Raw genomic sequence first — 19,603 nt, 5'->3', positions numbered from 1 at the left:
ATTTTTGTGATAACAAAGAATTAGAAGTAGATGCCCACCAACTGGAGAATGACTAAACAATTATGATATATAGTAAAATGAAATATTATTGTGATATAAGAAATTATGATTTTGAAGACAGAAAGTAGTAGAAAAATCTATTATAAACCGATAAGTGAAGTCAAGAGAGCTAAGAAAACAATATATGCAATGATTACAGCAATGTAAATGGAAATTAGAATCACAAAATGAATGTTGCAAAAGAAAATTTACAAAATGTACAAGTACAGCTCAAAAGAAGAAATATGAGGCAGCTGGTGGCACAGAGGATAGATTGCTAGATCTGAATTTGGGAAGACCTGAATTCATATCTGGCTTCAGACACTTAGCAGTTGTGACACTAATGCTTAAATTATTACTCATAAGTACTAACATCATGTATGTGAAGTTCAATTTCAAGTAGGGATGGATACCAAACCTATTCTGGCTGTTACTAAATTAGATGCAGCAGCAAACAAGACTGAGCTTGGCACACACTGACTCTTAAGTCACAAGTCCACAGTCATAGTGATATCCACAGAACGGATGAAGAATGAAGGCAATGCCTCTCACACAGTGAGTCTAGAACATATACAGGAAGTGGACTTATCGTTAAATCCAACCAATCTTTGATGTCTCTGTTTGCCTTGGCTTCCCTTGAAGGAATGATGGTGGGAGACACTGAATGATGAAGAGCTACAAAATGTGTGTGAATTTAGTTTTCTTCCTCTGACGGTACCCATTTATTGAGAGAATGAAGAAAGTTGGGACTGTATGGTGGGAAATTATTTATAATACTTAAATAATATACTGTAACTGATGGTATATGGGATACCATTGGTGCTTGCCAATGCTTTTCACTCTGCAGTCATAGAAGCACCATAGATTTATTTGAGATATTAAGGTTATTTTTTCATTTAAATTTTAAATAAAAAAAACTTAGAGCTGACTTGAAATAGATTCTATCAGGTCAAAATAGAATTATCTGTAAGAAATATGAAACATGCTTGAAGAATTCAAAGAAAAATTCGTACAACAATCTGTAGTGTTAACAATGTGAGTCAGTCAACCCTTTGAACACATTCAAAGGGATATGCATAGAGTAGCAACCATGAAATAACATGTATGGACAGATAAACTCATACTGTTGATATCAGTGTCTCTAAAGTCTTCTGGATGATATGATAGTAATACTCTCTATTTCTCAATACTAGACATTTTTTCTTCACTTGCCTTTGGGAATTGTATCATCATGACTCTCTGCTGGGTCATCTCTGATGCATATCTCCACTTGTTTCTAGTACCAATTGTTTCCAGAGCTACATGGAATAATGAAGGCACTATAATGTCTCTGAGTCCTCTGCCTGGTCTCTGCTACCATCTAATAGAATATAACCACTAGTGATCCCCCTCCTAGCAAGAGAAAGTTAAAAGTTCTTTTATTTCATGTGACATAAGGCTCTGACAGATGTACCCAAACAGACAAGTTCTAGTTTCTTGAGTTTTTTTTAATTATTCTCCTGATGCTGTCTCAAAGTCTCTGGTTCCACTTAAATATCTGGCATGGGGTTGGAAAATTCATTTTATTAACTATCAGATCCTTGATTATTAATCTGCAATCCCTAAAACCTTTTTAATATTACTATAAAGCTAGTCTTTACTTCATTTTTATCTTCTGTAGCACCTGTGGTAGGAACCATGGTTAAATTATTTTTTCCATGCAGATTAGTCTAATTTTGTTTTGTTTTTTTTCTTAAAAGATAGAGCACTGGCCGTGGAGTCAGGAGGACTTGATTTCAAATCCAGCCTCAGACTCTTAATATTTACCTAGCTATGTGACCTTAGGCAAATCACTTAACCCCATTGCCTTGCCAGAAGAAAAAAAAAAGATATTGAGTTTCACTAATACATATTGATTGTTGATAGACAAGAAAGTTTCCTTGACCTGAATAAAGTAAAAATAGTAAACTTTGTGCCTACTCTTGTTGGATATACTTTTTTGCTGCTATTATTGTTGTGTTGTTGTTAGAAGAACAGGTAAGTGATATCATGACTTGCAAATTAATTACATGTATGTATGTATATATGTATATATACATATATATATATGCATTTTAAGTGGCTTGCCCAAGGCCACACAGCTAGGTAATTATTAAGTGTCTGAGGTCAGATTTGAACTCAGGTACTCCTGACTCCAGGGCCAATGCTCTATCCACTGCTGCCCCCACAAATTAATTATATTTAAATGAGAGAGGTCTGTCCAAAGTCTGAGGGTATTCCTCCTCCAGAGCACAAGGCCTTTGCTTGACCTTAGTTTGAGAGCAATGATAGAAACATTCTTCCTTACAAATTGTCTAAGTACTATCACTGTGTGGGATAAGTTCAAGAACCTTTGATAATCCACTAAGAAATATGCATCTTCTTGACTCTGCAAATTCTCTTTTTTACAGGCTGGTTGTGTCAATGTAGCCCAGACATGGAAGTCAATGATGGAATTAAATAAAAGCCTCCCTATGGAGAAAGTCTGGGGCCCTGAAGTAAGAAAAAAAAGTTTATTAAAACTGGATTACTTTCTATGAGATATAAACTTTGATAGATAACTAGAAGTATAAACATTTTGAAAGGTACAGTCATATTCTTAAAATGCTTTGCCATCTTCTAGGTTTGGGCCATATGTTAATGATGTTCAGAAATAACATGGTATCATAGATTGCGAGCCTGACTCAGAATAAGGAAGTCTCTATACTGCTCCCCCATAGTCTATCTCCTATTTCTAGGCCTTTGTAGTAGCTGCCTGCCATTTCTGGAAGGCTCCTGCTTACTTTGACTTCTTATGTTCTTTAAAGACTCAGATGAAATGTCTTCCAATGATCTTTCCCAGTGCCCCCAGCTGCTTGTGTCCTTCCTTAAAGTGCCTCAAATCCTTATTCCCTGGGTGACCCTGGACAGGGTACTTACCTCTGTGTGCTTCAATTTCTTCAACTGTAAAATTAAGATAATAATAGCACTTCCCTTCAACTGTCTTTGTGGGAATCCAATGAGATGATATTTTTAAAGTTCTGAGCACAGTGTCTGATCCATAGAAGGCATTAAATCAGTGCTAGTTTGCTTCCTTCTTTCCTTTCCTCAGGGGCTAACAGGAGCCATGAGGAACTAGGAGTGGTTTTTTTTATATTTTTTCCCCTAGTAATAAAACTCATGAGACCTAATTGATATATGCTTCCCACCAAGATTATCAGTTGATATCAGCTAGTCAGCCATACATACAAAATGTACCCCTTATAGATGCATGACACACTCTCCTACCCAAACAAAAACGGTTCAGTGGAAAGTATGTTGTAAGTATTGGAATCGCTAAATAAAGATTGAGGGGACACTAGGTGGTACAGTGGATAGAGCACTGGCCCTGGAGGCAGGAGTACCTGAGTTGAAATCCAGTCTCAGACACTTAATAATTACCTAGCTGTGTGGCCTTGGGCAAGCCACTTAACCCCATTGCCTAGCAAAAAAAAAAAAAAAAAAAAACCTTTAAAAAAAAGTCTAAATAAAGATTGAGAAACCTTAAATAGTGAATGAATTCATGTACATCCCTGGGATTATAGAAGGCTACAAGAAGTACAGATTAAAACCTTTTCTGTTCCTAGAAAAGCAGCAGGTACTTTGAGGACAGAAGTGAATAACAAAAGGCTAATAGAGGTTTGAGTGAGAGAGAAAGAAGGGGAGCTAGGCCAGGGAGAGCAGCAGCAATGAGGGAAATTTAGGCCAAGTTTTAAGTCTGGCTACTTGAAGGTTCTGGAGACTGAGGGCAAATGGGAAATTCCTCCCCCTCTAATATGACTGAAACCAGCTAAAAGGCTGGAAGATGGGGGGTTGGAAATGAGGAGATGTTACAAATTTTACACTTAACAATGAAACCATAGGAATTAATTTACATCCCAGCAGCAGATAACATTTTGCATTTTTACAAAATTCAACAGTATAAAGGATTACAAAATTTGTTTCTTATTACAAATTTCCTATATTCATAATTCCCTGCATCAAGTAGACTCAGAGTAGAGCAAAGTAACTCAGATCTTCTGAAATCTTTTTGCTATGACATAGCTTTTCTGTTGCATTGTAAACCTTGATTGTTTTCCTCATCCAGTCCAATCTGTGCTTGGGTCCTAATACAAACAATGGAGTTAGCTGTTCTAGAGATATTACTAGGGTACCAGTGGGAAGTCTGAGATCCTCAGATCCTCTGTTCACAGAGTGAACTGGCCCAAGGGTGGGAGGGAAAGAAGGGAGGAATCCAGAGAAAGGAAGTTAAATCCAACCTGTTCCCTCTAATCATTTTGGTTTTATGCAGACCCCATAGAACATTACCAAGTGCCTTGATCTGAACAGCTCACTTTCTTTCTGTGGGGTAGAATAATTTGATAAATTTACTCAATCAACATCTACCTCTTTCTCATACACAGAGAGATAAGGAAATGGAGACATAAAAGTGACTTGCCCAAATGTACACAGGTAATAAAAACATAAGCAAGATTTGAAACAGAATACTGATTCCAAAACCAGTGGTCTTCCTATTTCACCAAAGTGCCTCCTCAAAATAGTCCCAAGTGTTAACTATGAATTAAGTGCACTTGCTAAGAATTACACAGATAGAAATATTGTGGTAGTTGTAATTTAAGTCAGTTCTTCCCAATTCATCAGCCAATATGTGAAGCAAAGTTGCATCTATAAGAATGTAGCTTGGATTATTTTCAAATATAGGGTGAAAGAGAAAAAAAAAAGCAATATTTTCCCAGTCATGCCACTGCTATAGAACAATTTTAAATATGCATAGATATAGATATATTTTATAATCTCCACATCTCCTAATTTATACTCCAACAGTTGCCCTAACTTCAATGAATACACAAATGAAATAATAATGCTTTTGCAACTACAAGTTTTCATATGTAAGATAAAACTGTGAAGTCAGATTTTAGTCAAATTCCATATAATGAAGCAATTCTGAGACACTTTCAAGTGCTTTAAATGGCAAAGAATTTGTCTACATCTTGATTTGTACCATAATGATATGATTCAGTGGAATGAAGAGGAATGACTTTGATTACTCTCTATTTCAAAATTCAGAGATGCATGATTTCATCAGTATGAGTGATCAAGATTGCAACCCTCTAGCAGATTAGAAGGTAGTCTTTAGGAGGCACAATATGTTTGAAAACTATCATATTCTCCAAAATAGTTTGTCATATGGGCTTCTCAAATCCAGTCACTCTGATTCATATCTGACCCCTGGACTTTGATGACTATGGGGAAAAAGTGAGGCTGGTGACTTTGCCCAGCACCCACTCATTTAAATCCAATTCACTTGCATGTCATGGCATCAAGTCCTTGATGTCACAGTCTTGTTGGAGAAGGAAGGACAAACATCAACCTGTTAGCAACCAGTTACCAAATCTACAACTGGGAGCCAACTTCTTGGTAATGAACCTCTCTGCATTTAGCTAGTCCAGTCCTCATACAATTCTGTCCATTGCCAAGCCCATATTTGAAGCTTTTCTAGCAATATAGAACTTATCAGAACTTTTGCTTCATTGACAAATTCATCACGAATTCAAGGAACTCTCCTCATTACAATATGGCAGCAGAATAGGAATATAGTCAAGGATGAGCTAAAGCCAAATTGAATCAGTTTGCTAGAGTATATTGTTAAGTTGACAGTGTGAGTCTTTGTACATTGAAAATTGGCTAGGGCAGAGCCAAGATCGCAACAGGGGCGGAGCCAAGATGGTGACAAGAAAGGATTCTGTCTTAGGCACTCTCTCATAAAACTCATAAGCTAAGGACTCTAACTAAATTTTCCAGAGACAGAACCCACAGAGGAACCCAATGAGGCAGTTCTACTCAAGGTAACCTGGAAAAGAGCAGAAAGGCTCTGATCCCCGGGGTTGGAGGGGTGGCCCGCCAGAGCAAAAGAACTTCAGCCTCCCGGAGGCAGCCCCAGGGCGCTGAGAGCCTCGGCTCACAGCAGTGGGGGAGTTTCCTGAGCTACGCCCCAGGGAGCACCAAGCACAAAGTGGGGGAACAGTGGGGGAACAGAGCCCTCAGGGCATACAGCAAGGTGCTTGGCCACCACACTCTAGATCCAGGAACAGAAGCAGGCAGAGCTGGTAAGCAGGAGGCCCCAGGGCATGAGCCCATTGAACCTAGGGAGGGGAGTAAAGAGAGACTGCAGAGCTCTGCCCCTGGAACAGGACTCTGGGGCTCTGACCACATTCATTGATCCCAGTCTAGGCCCCCCAGAGAACAGCAGGACCACCCCCCCACTTCAGCCCCATGGCAGAGGGGGGCGCATATGGTCCTTCACAGTCCAGGAGGGAGGACAGAGCCTCACACACACTGAGATCCTTGTGGGAGTGTCCCAAAAGCTCAGGAAGCACCCCCAAAACAGGCTTAGGCTGGGAAAATGAGCAAGCAGAAAAAAAAGAGGAACACCATGAGAAATATTTTGCATATGAGCCCAAGAAGGATCAAAATACTCAGTCTGAAGATGAGGAAGCACAAGCTCCTGCATCTAAAGACTCCAAGAAAAACAGAAATTGGGCTCAGGCTATGACAGAGCTCAAAAAAAGACTTTGAAAAATGAGGGAGTTAGAAGAAAAACTGGGAAAAGAAAGGAGAGAGATGCAGTAAAAACATGAAAATGAAGTCAGCAGCCTAGTCAAGGAAATCCAAAAAAATGCTGAAGAAAATAGCATGCTAAAAACCAGCTTAGGTCAAATGGATAAAACAGTTCAAAAAGTTATTGAGGAGAAGAATGCTTTAAAAAAAAGCAAAATTGGCCAGATGGAAAAAGAGATAAGAAAACTCTCTGAGGAGAACAAATCCTTCAGACAAAGAATAGAATTCAGGGAGATTGATGAATTTACCAGAAATCAGGAATCAATACTTCAAAACTAAAAAAAATGAAAAATTAGAAGAAAATGTGAAATATCTCGTTTAAAAAACAACTGATATGGAAAACAGACTTAGGAAAGATAATTTTAAAATGATTGGAATACCTGAAAGTCATGATCAGGAAAAGAGTCTTGACATCATTTTCAAAGAATTACTACAGGAAAATTGCCCTGATATCCTAGAAGCAGAGGGCAATATAGAAATGGAGAGAATCCACTGATCCCCCCGAGAAAGAAATCCCAAAAAACCAACCCCCAGGAATATTATAGCCAAGTTCTAGAACTCCCAAGTCAAAGAGAAAATATTACAAGCAGCCAGAAGGACACAGTTCAAATAGAGCTGCAGTCAGTGGGAGCTGCAGTCAGGATCACACAGGACTTAGCAGCAACTACATTGGAAGCTCATAGGGCTTGGAATATAATATACCAGAAGGCAAAAGAGCTTAGAATGCAGCCAAGAATCATCTACCCAAGCAAGGCTGTCCTCTTCCAGGGAAAAAGATGGACTTTCAATGAACCAGGGGAATTTCAAATGTTCCTGCTGGAATGGCCAGAGCTGAATAGAAGGTTTGATCTTCAGATACAGGACTCGGATGAAGCATAGAGAGTAGAGCAGAAGGGGAAAATATAAGGGACTTAATGATGATGAACTGCATGTATTCCTGCATAGAAAAATGACACTGATAACACTCATATGAGTCTTCTCAACTAATAGAGCAGTTAGAGGGAGCTTTTGTAGTTGAAGCACAGGAGAAAGCTGAATTTGAAGATAAAATATGGTGTAAAACTGGAGTCAATAGGAAAAAGAGAAATGTAATGGGAGAAAGAAAAAGGAGAGGGAGGAATAGGCCAAGATACTTCATATAATAAGATTTTTCTTTATTACAATGAGCTATTGCAATGATATGGAAGGGGGGGAAGGCAAGGGGGAATGAGGGAAACTTCACTCTCATCAGAGGTGGCTAGGAGAGGAAACAGCATATATACTCAATGGGGTATAGGCATCTGGAGTAAGAAGGAGAGGGGAGGGGACAGGGGGAAGGGGGGGATGTGAATGATGGAGGAGAGGATGGTCCATGGGGGAAGAGTGGTCAGATATAACACATTTTCTTTTTTTACTTCTTTCAAGGGGCTGGGATTGGATGGCCTGTCCAGGACCATAGGACCAGGTGGATGCTAGGCCTAAGGGGTGGTATGGGGGCTCAGGGTCTCTTGGCCCCAGGACCAGGGATCTGTCTGCTGCGCCACTCAGATACCCTACAGCAGAGTCAGAGTGAAAGGAGAGAGAAAATATAGTACACGGTAGTGGAGAAATATGAAAGGAGGGAGTTGCAATCAGCAATGACAACGGTGGAGAAATATGGAAGTAACTTTTGCCATGGACTTATCATAAAGAATGTGATCCACCCACAACAGAGTTGTTGGTGTTGGAACAAAGACTCAAGCACAAATGGGGCTGGGTGGCCTGCCTGGGGCCGCATAGCAGGGTGATCATTGGATGTCGGATGTCGAATTTGGACCCGAGTGCTCCTGGCTCAAGGGCCAATGCTCTGTCCACCACCCAGCCACCCCCTATTATTATTAGTACTATTTTATTTTATTTTGGGTCTTTTTTTTACTTTTTTCTTTTTGGTTTTTGCAGGGCAGTGGGATTCGGGTGGCTTGCACATCAACACAGCTGGGTGATTGTTGGGTGTATGGGGCCAGATATGGGCTTGGGTGCTCCTGGCTCCAGGGCTGGGGCTCCAACCATTGCGCCACCTGGTCATACCTGCAATTATTACTATTATTTTTTTAATTTTAATCTTTTTTTCTCTCCCCTTTACTTTATCACTCAAGCAAGTCTATATTTATGGGAGGAGGGGGTATCTCATTTACTCTTAAACAAGAATATTTTATTGATAGAAAAAAAAGAAAATTGGCAAATATAAATGTTAAAAAAGTGTCAAAAAATCTTTCTTATACTTAAAAATTTGTCATTTATACTTTTTTCTCCCCTAGATTTTATTTTTATTTACCAGAATACAGCCCTGAATGTACTGAGTTTGTTTACCAAAATCAGTAAGTTACTTTGACATTTCTATTGCTTATCTTTTTAGAATTATAGACACTGCTTCTCAACCGCCTCTGGACAACCTGGAGACCTATCACAACCATATGAGATTATCAACACAACCAATGAAAATAAAATAACTTGGGAAATTCATCATGTTGGTTTTTATGTGTTCAAAATCAAGATCATTGATCCAAACTACAGGTATATGAAAATTTTTGTGTTATAATAACTTGATAGCTAAAAGTCTTGTAATAATAATAATAATAATAGTAATGACAAATCATGGGTCTAAAAGAAACCAAATTTCTTTAGTATCAATTGCCCAGATTGAAAGAAAATAGGATCTATAGGATCAAGCAAATACTTTTAAGATGAACCAAGTTATGAATATTTGAAGGCAGTAGAAGAAACTTTGAAAAATGAAACAGAATGGATGAGAAATAGGTGATAGAAAAAGCAGGAAAATGGGATCCAGAGTACATGTGGAGGGGTTTGCTTCAGAGTGAAGAAGAAATACCTTTCTTTGAATTCAAAGGAAGTGAAAAGAAAATTGAAAGTCAGGTGAAAAAAACAACAATGTAAGGTTCAGATTTTCCATTTAATATCTCCATTTTCTTCTACCTTTGAATTCTACAGCTAATTTTTCTATTGCTACTCTTGCCTCACTAAAGTCAGGGACTTTAGTGTTAATTTGGTTCCTACAATGTGCTGAAAAGGGATTCAGCACATTATAGAAACCAAATTAATACTTGTTGGATTGAACTGAAGGTGATGATAAGAATATATGAGGAAACACCTATCCCTTCCCAAAATAATCTCTCAAATCTTTACCATGTTGTAGGAGAGAAAGTAAAGATAATAACATCCAAATAAGTACAGAAGAAGGATGTGTAATTAAAATATGGATAGACTCTGGTCTACAATCCTAAAATGTGATATACAAATTTCAACTCTACTACCAAGGCAAAATTCTTTGTCTTATTTTCTTTAAAAATGACTTCTAAAACAGAAGGGTCAAAAATGTTGTAGCCCACAAAACTCCTGAGTGGTCTTAACCAGATAAAAATATAATCGGGAAATCTTTAACAAAAGAAATAAATAGAAGATACTATTGTACTGTTTAGTGACCCCAATTTCTATTTGAGTTTTGATAACCACTGTTCAAAAGTATTAGAAAATGAATCCCCCCAAAAAAGAAAGCCTCAATCAACTCTGAGGTATCTTTTATTTTTGTTAAGAATAACCACTTGAAATTTGCTCATTTAAAAAAAAAAATTATATCATACAATTTTCTTCTTTCATTAAATTCCAAACAAAACAGTTCAGTTGGTTGTATAATATTCTACCAAATAGCTCATTTGGGAACTAGTGATAATAACTATGACTGGGATAATTCAATTCAGCAAGTACTGCTGAGCCCCTGTATGTGCAAAATATTATAAGATGTCCTTCTTACTTTCACAAGGCCTATATTTTTGTTGGAAAAACAAGATATATAGATATAAATAATAATAGTAATGATAAATAATAGGCTTAAAAGCAAACCAAGGAAATAAAATTATTTTTCTTTAGTATCAGTTAGATCTCTCTCCTGAGCTTATTTCCTTTCTTTATGTCCCTAATAATCTAGGCTTCTGGAAAAGTACATATATATATATATATATATGTATATATATATATATATGTATGTATATATATATACCTATATATAATTTGTAAAATCCAGATAAAATTGGGGGTGGCTAGGTGGCACAGTGGATAAAGCACCAGCCCTGGAGTCAGGAGTACCTGGGTTCAAATCCGGTCTCAAACACTTAATAATTACCTAGCCGTGTGGCCTTGGGCAAGCCACTTAACCCCATTGCCTTGCAAAAAAAAAAAAACCTAAAAAAATAAAAAAAATCCATATAAAGTTTTTGGGTGCACCCTTCATACCAGAGAGGAAATTTAAATAACTATTATTATGATGATGATATTAAAAGATAAACTATGTAGATATTATATAATACTACATATATATTATATATATATATGTATATTATGTATTTCTGAGTTTCTAAACTTTTTCTATGTTATCTTTTGGCATTCTTACATCATCTGTTTTGTTCCACAAAATTCCCAAAATATTCTCAATTAATTTATTATGTCAACCTATGATATCTCAAAACCATAATGGGAAAGTTGTGATGTGGAAGAGCAAACTATTCTCTCTGCCACTAGAACACATCCAATGCTTTTCTCTTTTCCATAGAAAATGGAAATTATTTAGTGATTTAAACCTAACATTGCATGATCTGGTTGTGTTCATATAGATTGCATAGAAATTGAATTTTTGGTATGTTTTTAATTTTAATATTTTTTTGTAGCTTCTGTGACCTAACAGCTACCTTTGCAATTGAGACATTCGGCATAATTCCTGGGTAAGAAATCCATGGGGATTAGTTGGAAAAATTATTACAAAATACTAGATCGCTTTACCGAGTACCAAAGGGAGTGGAAGGATTGCAGGAGAATTGAGGAAGGGGAAGAAACCAATTCTATTTTTTAAAATTCTGCCTTCTCTAATCTCTATTATCCTGAATATAATTTACTGTATTGCATAATGAAAAATGAACAGAAAAAAATTAGTATCAACTGAGAAAAATTAATATTTGTTATTTTTAGGTACTGGTAAATACCTAAATCACAAATGACTGATTTGAAGAGCTAGGTTGGTCTAGGAAATGCACTTTTTCCCCCCACTGTCAAACTCTATTCATTTCTCTTTCTACCTTGGATTCTTCGTTTTCCCTGTGCAGGAGCCTTCCCCCCACCCCACCCCATGCCATCCCATACTAAGCTGATTATGCCCTGCTGGTAAAACCAAGGAAACATATAGTTGAGGACATTTCTCTACTGCTTCAGCCCAAATTCAAGATCACAGAGTCAAAAGAGTACTAGTAACTAAAGCTGTGGCAACTTCGTTTCTCCCTTCCCAAGGTAGATATTCCTTTTTTTTCCTTGTAAACCAAAGTTCCCAGAGCTATGAAATTCAATAGTTAGTTCTCCTTTGTCCATACTAATGTAACAGTCCTTCTACACTCAGAATGTTTGAGAAATTGGTTACGACATTGCATTTCCATGGTCCAATGAGGACCTTCTCTTTTAAGGAAGGGTCAGTGACAATGTAATTACCCAACTGAAGAGAACATTCAAATATCTGTGTCACAAGCATATTCCTCTATCATAATGTGCACCTCAAGGTCTGAATAAGGTGGGAGATCATTTAGCCATTACTAATTAGCCAGTACTTCAGCTGAAATATTTAAATCTTCAAATCAAATAAATCACAAATGAGAAAGGACATTTGAGATATTCTATTTTACATAAACCTCTCATTTCACAGATGAGAAACTGAGGCAAAGAGATGTTCAGTGAATTTTCAAAGATCACACAGCTATTTCCTTGTTTAATGGCCCTTATAGATATGATATAATGTCACTTTTTATAATTTTAAATTTGATATTCACTAGTCTCCCAAAACCATGTGCCTGCATTTTAAGAAAGTCACCACAAGATGCTGATTTTGGTAACTCAAATTATAATCTACTTTGCCAAGGCAGGTTTTGAATTCGGAGAAATCAACTTTTTTTCTAAAGGCAGTTCTTAATGAGACAATACAAATCTTATTATCAAGATGTAACAACTGAACTTTGAGTGTCATCCTTTCACTGAAAGAATAGAAGATAGATATGCAACAGGTACCCTTGACTATATTCAATTATTTGTTTCAACAAGCATTTATTAAGTGCTAGAGATACAAACAATACCTTCCCTCAAAAGAATTTACATTCTGGGGTGACAGAAGATGGAACCACACCTAATATGGACAGAGAAAAATGAAATATATAATGCATACAAAATAATGTCTAGGGAGAGAGCACAGGCAACTGAGAGGATAAAGATGGACTTTCTATAATAAGTGATTCCTGAAGCAGATCTTTGAGGGAAATGATAGATCCTATGAAAGGGAAATAAGAAGAAAGTACAGGAACAGGTGACATGCAAGCCCAGAGAAAGGAGAACAGCAAGAAAACTGGTTTCACTAAAACAAAGAGGTGAGGATAGAGCCAAGATGGTGACTCCCATAAGCCCTCTTTAAATAATGACTAACCGAATTTTAGAGTGGTAGAACCCACAAAAAGACCAGGTGAAACAATTTTCCAGCCCAAGACAACTTGAGAGATCTGTGAGAAGGGTCTGTTACAAGGGGTTGGAAAGGTGCCCAGGCTGCACCAGAGCAAACTGGCTCCAGTCAACCTGGTACAGACCATGGGGCACCTGGATCCCTAAGGGCACCTGGGTCCATGACAGCAGTGGCAGCTTCCAGAGATTTCAGCCCAGGAATTGCTAGAGACAGTTGGGAACCTCAACAGGAAAACTCTGCTGCACCAGAGCAGTACCCAATCTAGCACAGGCTTCAGTCCAGATCTGGACTTTGGGGAACAGGACTGAGGAGCCACCTAGAAGCTGCTTCCAGAGCCCTCAGCCCACAGTTGGTAAGGGGACCTGGGGAGACTGCAAGGGTCTCTTTGCTATCCCTGAGGCGGAATTCTGTTGCTTCTCCCATACTCAGATCTGGGATGCAGGCAGCACCATAGGAGCACAAGCATCATAGAACTTACTGCATGCAGTAGAGTAGGGACCTTCCTTATGTTTCCAGGGCAGAGAGGAATGCTTGTGGTCATCCACAGGCCAGAGCACAGGCCAGGAGAGCAGTCAGAGTCTCTTATAAGACCTTGGAGGAATTGAGAACCTGCAGGTACCTGGGGGATGTCCCTGAAAATAACTGCAAAAATCCTCAAAAGCTTGGAACAGTATGCTTGCCACCCTGAATGCAAAGCCTCACTTTTTTAACAAAGAGTTAAAATCAAGTCACAGGCTGGAGAAATGAGCAAACAGAAGAAAAAATGACCATAGACAATTCCTTTGGTCTGATGGAAGATTAAAATACGCACTCAGGAAACAAAGTCAAAGCTTTTGTATTCAAAGTCTCCAAGAAAAATATATTTAGCCTCAGGCTATGGAAGAGCTCAAAAAGATTTTTATAATCAAGTAAAGGAGGTAGAGGAAAGACTGGGAAGAGAATTGAAAGTGATGTGGGAAAAATTATGAAAACCAAGACAGCAGCTTGTTGAATGAGATACAAAAAAATAGAGAAGAAAATAACATCTAAAAATATTTTGGGTCAAATGGAAAAAGCAATCCAAATGACCAAGGAGGAGAATGTCTTAAAAAGCAGAATTGGCCAGATGGAAATGGAGAAAAAAGTTCTCTGAAGAAAATAATAACTTAAAATGTAGAATGGAACTAAAGGAAGCTGATGACTTTGTGAGAAATCAAGAAACAACAAAATGAAACGAAAGAATGAAAAACTAGGGGCAGCTAGTGGCATAGTAGATAGAGCATATATTTATATTTATTATATATTTATATTATATCTTTTGAGTTCTGACTTCTGTCCCCTCCCCAGGCTTCTCCCAACTCACCCATTGTGAAAGTAAGAAATATGTCAATTACACACATGAAATCATGCAAAACAGAAAATTAGCCATGTTGCAACAAAAAAAAATCAAGAAGAATAAAATTAAATAAGACAATCAGTTCTTTCTCTGGAGCCAGAATTTTTCTTCTTGAGTCCTTTGGGATTGTTTTGCTGAAAATAGCTAAGTCATTCACAATTGTTCATTGTAAAAAATTGTTGTTAACTATGTACTATGTTCTCCTGATTCTGCTCAGTTCACTTGCATCAAGTCAAATAAGTCTTCCCAGGTTTTTTCAAAACCAGGATGTTCATCATTTCTTATAGCACAAAATATTTCATCACAATTTTATACCATGACTTGCTCAGCCAATCCCAAATTGCTAGTGGCATGCCCTCAGTTTCCAATTCTTTGCCAATACAAACACATTAATATTTTTGTATATATGTATCCTTTTACTTTTACTTTGATTGTTTTAGGATACAGACCTAGAAGCTGGTTCAAAGGGCATGCACAGTTTTATAGCCATTTGAACAACAAATTGATCTCCAGAATGGTTGGATAAGTTCACAATTTCACCAATAGTGCATTAATGTCCCAGCACATACCTTTCAGCATTTGTCATTTTTCTTTTATATTAGACTTGTTAGTATTTTATATAAAATTGTGTATCAATATTCATTAGAAAAATTGGTCAATAGTTTTCCAAGTTTTTTCTCCTCCTGGTTTCGATATCAGCACCATATTTGTATCATAAAAACAATATAATGGGATTCCTTCTTTGTCTATTTTTCCAAATAATTTCCATAGCATTAATTGTTTTTTAAATTCTTGGTAGAATTCACATCTGGTTCTGGGAGAAGTTTAATTTTTTTCTAAGATGGGGTTGTTTTACTATTCTATTTCCTATTCTATAGTTTTGTAACTATTTATCCATTTCCTTTAGATTTGCCATCCACAGCACTCAAACAGAAATCTTCCAAGATAACATTATTGCTGTATTTCTTTAAATATTGATTATATTGGTTTATTAAAATATAGCATCTTTGAGTGTCAAGGACCCTGCTCTACTAAAATGAGTCATTTTCAATATCCCTAGACTTCAGTTCCTTCAACTATAAAACAAAAAGATTGAAGTAGTTATTCTCTCTTTTAGTTCTCAATAGCTTCTCCAGTCAAGCAAATTGTGTTGTCATTTAGCTCTTGGACCGTTCCTATTTCTTTGCTGCCCTCTAGTGACAGTATGTATACATAGTCAACTATTTAATACTGAATGCAAATTCAGGGCCAACATCTCCATTCTGTACCCGGTTGGAGTACAGAACATTGACATTCTTGGTATTATATAATTTAATGAACCAATTTAAAGAAATACAGCAATAATGTTTACCCCAGAATTGCCTCTGAAGATTTCTATTTGAGTGCAAAATAGCTCATGGCAAAATGGCAGTTCATCACATTCTAGTCATCTGAAAATGATAACCCTTTGCTAATTGACTGAAAAAATAATAGTTTGTGCTATGTGATACCAAAATATTCATCTGAAAACTCCCATACATCCATCTTTGGTTGCTTAATATATATATATATATATATATATATATATATATATATATATATATATACACTCTAGGAGAAAATCTGCTAGAGAATGCTCACAAAGTGACTATGGGAGAAAACATGCCAAATAAATTCATATTTAATACATATGTAGACTATAATGTAGGCTATAAATTAAATGAGCATAGCTATAAGTTGTTCTTGTACTATGGAAAAGAAAGATGGAAGGAAGGAAAGAAGGAAGGAAGGAAAGAAGGAAGGAAGGAAGGAAGGAAGGAAGGAAGGAAGGAAGGAAGGAAGGAAGGAAGGAAGGAAGGAAGGAAGGAAGGAAGGGAAGATGAAAGGATAGAAAGAGGGAGGGAGGAGAGAGAGAGTGAGAAAGTTTCTATCTCAAGTTTTTTTGCCCATTTTTTCCTAGGGGCAAAAGTAGTATGGTGTATAGAAAATTAGAACTCAAGACAGTAAGATCTGAACTGAAATCCTGCCTCAGACAATTATGAGCTCTATGGCCCTGGACAAGTAATATAATCTGTTTTGTTTCAGGTTCTCCAGTTTAAAGATCGGAATGTTAGTGGCACTGACTTCACAAAGATCCTGACACAATAGATATAATACAATACTTTGCCATACAGAAAGAAAGTTGTGGGGAGTATCTTCTCCCCAAACATAATATTTTTGTCCTCCATCAAGGTTCATTACTGAATTGGTACACATACATAAATGTTTAAAAAATGTTGAAGCAAATTAAATTTTACAAGAAATACATTTTAGATTATTTGGTTTCTGTTTTCCTGAATGCATTACTTTGCATTTACCCTTTAAGTCACTTCTATACCTTCTCTCATATTTTTTACATAATGCTGCAGTTAAATCTAATCAGTTTTGCTAAATGTTTCACCACTTTCTCCAAGAGTAAACAGAAAGATTTCACTGTTTCTCTCCTCTCACTAATTTTTAGAAGTTATATTGCCTCATAGTGCTTTTGACTTTGCCTTTACCGCATAAGGAATTTAGAAATCCCTCTCCCCCCTCCAAGCACCTGATATTCTTAGCCTCTAAACCTATGTTTCCTTCTATTTTTTTCTCTAGAGAACCTACATTTTGTCATATTTTCCTCTATTTAATTCCATCATTGTGGAGGAATGTGATTTTAGGGCTCATCTCTTAACAGAGGTTCTAGAACTCCCTCATAGTCACACACAAATATGTAAATAGTGTAAATCAAAGGAAGGCTAGGCTAACCTCTATCCACAATGTCATTCTATTTCTCCTTGATTGTTTCTACTCTTAAAAGTTAGCCTTAGATCTAGGAAATGTGCATTCAAGGCTTGCCATTGTCATTCTGACATTGTGCCCCTAGGAAGGTCATTTAACTTCTTAGTGCTCAAGTTAACTTTCTAAAGTCTCAAGTTACAGTTTGTGGATCATCTATGCACAGATGAAACAGTGCCTACCTTGTGAAGTCCTCATAGCCATGACATTATAGGTCAAAAAAATGCATCTACAGTTACATACTATATTGTTGAGAGGTTTATGTGTTTTGCCCAGGGTCACCCAGCTAGGAAGTGATTTGAACTCAGAAAGATGAGTCTGACTTCAGGTCCAGCACTACCTGCTTGTAACAGTACCCATCCCCTGATAATTTCTCAAGTCTGTTTTTCCCTTCCTTATCCATTCTAGAATAACCTGTTTCGGAAAGTAATCACCAGCCTTTTCTAATCACCTTACCTACACTTCTCATCCTAGTGAAATACTGTGCTTAAATATTATTAATGGTCTCAATATTACCTGGTATCTCACTAGTAGAACATAAGCTCCTAGAGGAATGGACTGACTTTTAGGTAGTGTTGTGTCTGAGTATATACACACACTATCTAGAACAGTAATGCTTTGCATAGTTCTAGTCACTTATCAATGCTAATTGGATTAGTTTGGATCAGAATACTACCTGACTTTAACTGGTCTTCCATTGTTTTCATGCATCAGTAACAAGTCACACACAAGATAATCACAGGAGGACATCACAATGCTTTTCACATCACTGGGTTAAAATTATGAAATTAAAAAAATCCTGAATAAAATTTACAGAAATAAAGAACGAGTTAAAATAAACTCAAGCATAATAAATAATTCTTTGTCATTTTGCTTTTCTATTTCAGTAAAGATCCCTATCTGATGGCTTCCTTCCTGTTTGCTATACTAGTTTTGATCTCTATTTTCCTGGTTTTGAGCTACTTCCAGTATTTGAGGATTTTTCGAAAATATATTTATGAATCAACTACAGAACCGAAACCCAAACGTAAAAAGAGAAAACATTAGCAAGACCCCAAATCAAACTACTTACATATGTATTTTTTTGGTAATTAGGATAAAAGAAAAAATTAAATCTTGCTCATAGTAAATAAGTGCATTTAAGGTCCATATTTAGTGTGTGGAAGATGTCTTCTGAATTGCTCCTAGACTTTCTATTTTTGTGTGATATGTTTCATTAAATAGCATCTAATTTTAAAAGATTCTGAATACCTACACGCTACATTTCAAATAGAACTGGGCTTGACTAGTATGGTTACTTCTGTGAAACAAATATAAGTTCTAAAATAGTTCATGGTCTCTAGAGGACACGTTGTAAGAAATTGACTGCTCAGAAATTACCAGTTTGAAGTTTACTTAATAGAATGTACATTTAGGAAATCTGCAATCTGAACTAGTATCAACCTGAGAAATTGCTAGAATACCAAATTCACATTTCAAATATTTTCTGTGATAGAGTTTGGAGTAGGTCTTGTTTGTTTTGTTTTTTTTTTTTTGTTTTACCTTGAAAGGCAGCAGCTATTTGTTTTGTTGATGGTTATTAAGTTTATAATTTTCAAACAAAATTTTAAGGAATAGCTGATTTTCTATATATAATAAGTTCATTTTAAAACTTGAAATAAAAAACTGTGATTCCCCATTGATTGGAATGCTGAATGATAATAAACCTTTCTCAGCTGCTCCAAATAATTAGTATTTTTAAGAGTTTTGGGCAAAACTAAAATACTGTATATGTGTATATGAACTACTCAACTATGTTTACATTTGACAAGTGCTATTTAGAAATCTGGAGAAATATGTATAAAGGAATTATATTTTTTAATCTTATTAAATAATTTATGAAAGATTTTAAAGCATTAATAAAATTTCAATTAGTTTTATTTATGATCTTTGTGGATTCTGCAAACAACACATGCCTAGTCTTCAATGGGAATATCCTCTAACTCTGGGTTAACCTTCCATGATGTTTGAATAACTTTCCTGGACTCCTATCTTTATGAAGTCACTCTGTGGATCAGAGTTCTGACTGATTTTTCCCTAATGTTTTATCATCTTATTTGATCAATTTGATCTTTATCTAGACCAAATTATCTAGTAATCATAGGAGTTACCCCATTGCTGGCCAATTGGGCAACACTACTGACAACAGTTGGGCAAGGGGCAAGGTACTTCATTGACCTCATTAG

At 36.6% G+C, this 19,603-nt stretch overlaps 1 protein-coding gene across 4 annotated transcripts in view; it reads left to right on the top strand.

The window, feature by feature from the left end:
- Positions 1 to 19,220, top strand: part of LOC141513237 (cation channel sperm-associated auxiliary subunit epsilon-like) — a 139,258-nt gene extending 120,038 nt beyond the window's left edge. For 3 of the 4 annotated variants that reach the window (XM_074222861.1, XM_074222860.1, XM_074222863.1), the window contains 4 exons: positions 2,469 to 2,555; positions 9,068 to 9,225; positions 11,391 to 11,444; positions 18,266 to 19,220. In XM_074222861.1, coding sequence (XP_074078962.1) covers positions 2,469 to 2,555; positions 9,068 to 9,225; positions 11,391 to 11,444; positions 18,266 to 18,425 — 459 coding nt within the window. In that variant the 3' untranslated portion in view covers positions 18,426 to 19,220. Of the gene's footprint in view, positions 1 to 2,468; positions 2,556 to 9,067; positions 9,226 to 11,390; positions 11,445 to 16,649; positions 16,810 to 18,265 lie in introns of those variants that run through there. The other variant, XM_074222862.1, reaches the window with a different exon arrangement.
- Positions 19,221 to 19,603: the final 383 nt, after the last annotated feature.

This window comes from Macrotis lagotis, chromosome 2, assembly GCF_037893015.1.
Source record: "Macrotis lagotis isolate mMagLag1 chromosome 2, bilby.v1.9.chrom.fasta, whole genome shotgun sequence".
Classification (NCBI taxonomy): Eukaryota; Metazoa; Chordata; class Mammalia; order Peramelemorphia; family Peramelidae; genus Macrotis; species Macrotis lagotis.
Note: the sequence above shows the minus strand (reverse complement) of the source record. Positions and strands in the feature narration are given on the sequence as shown.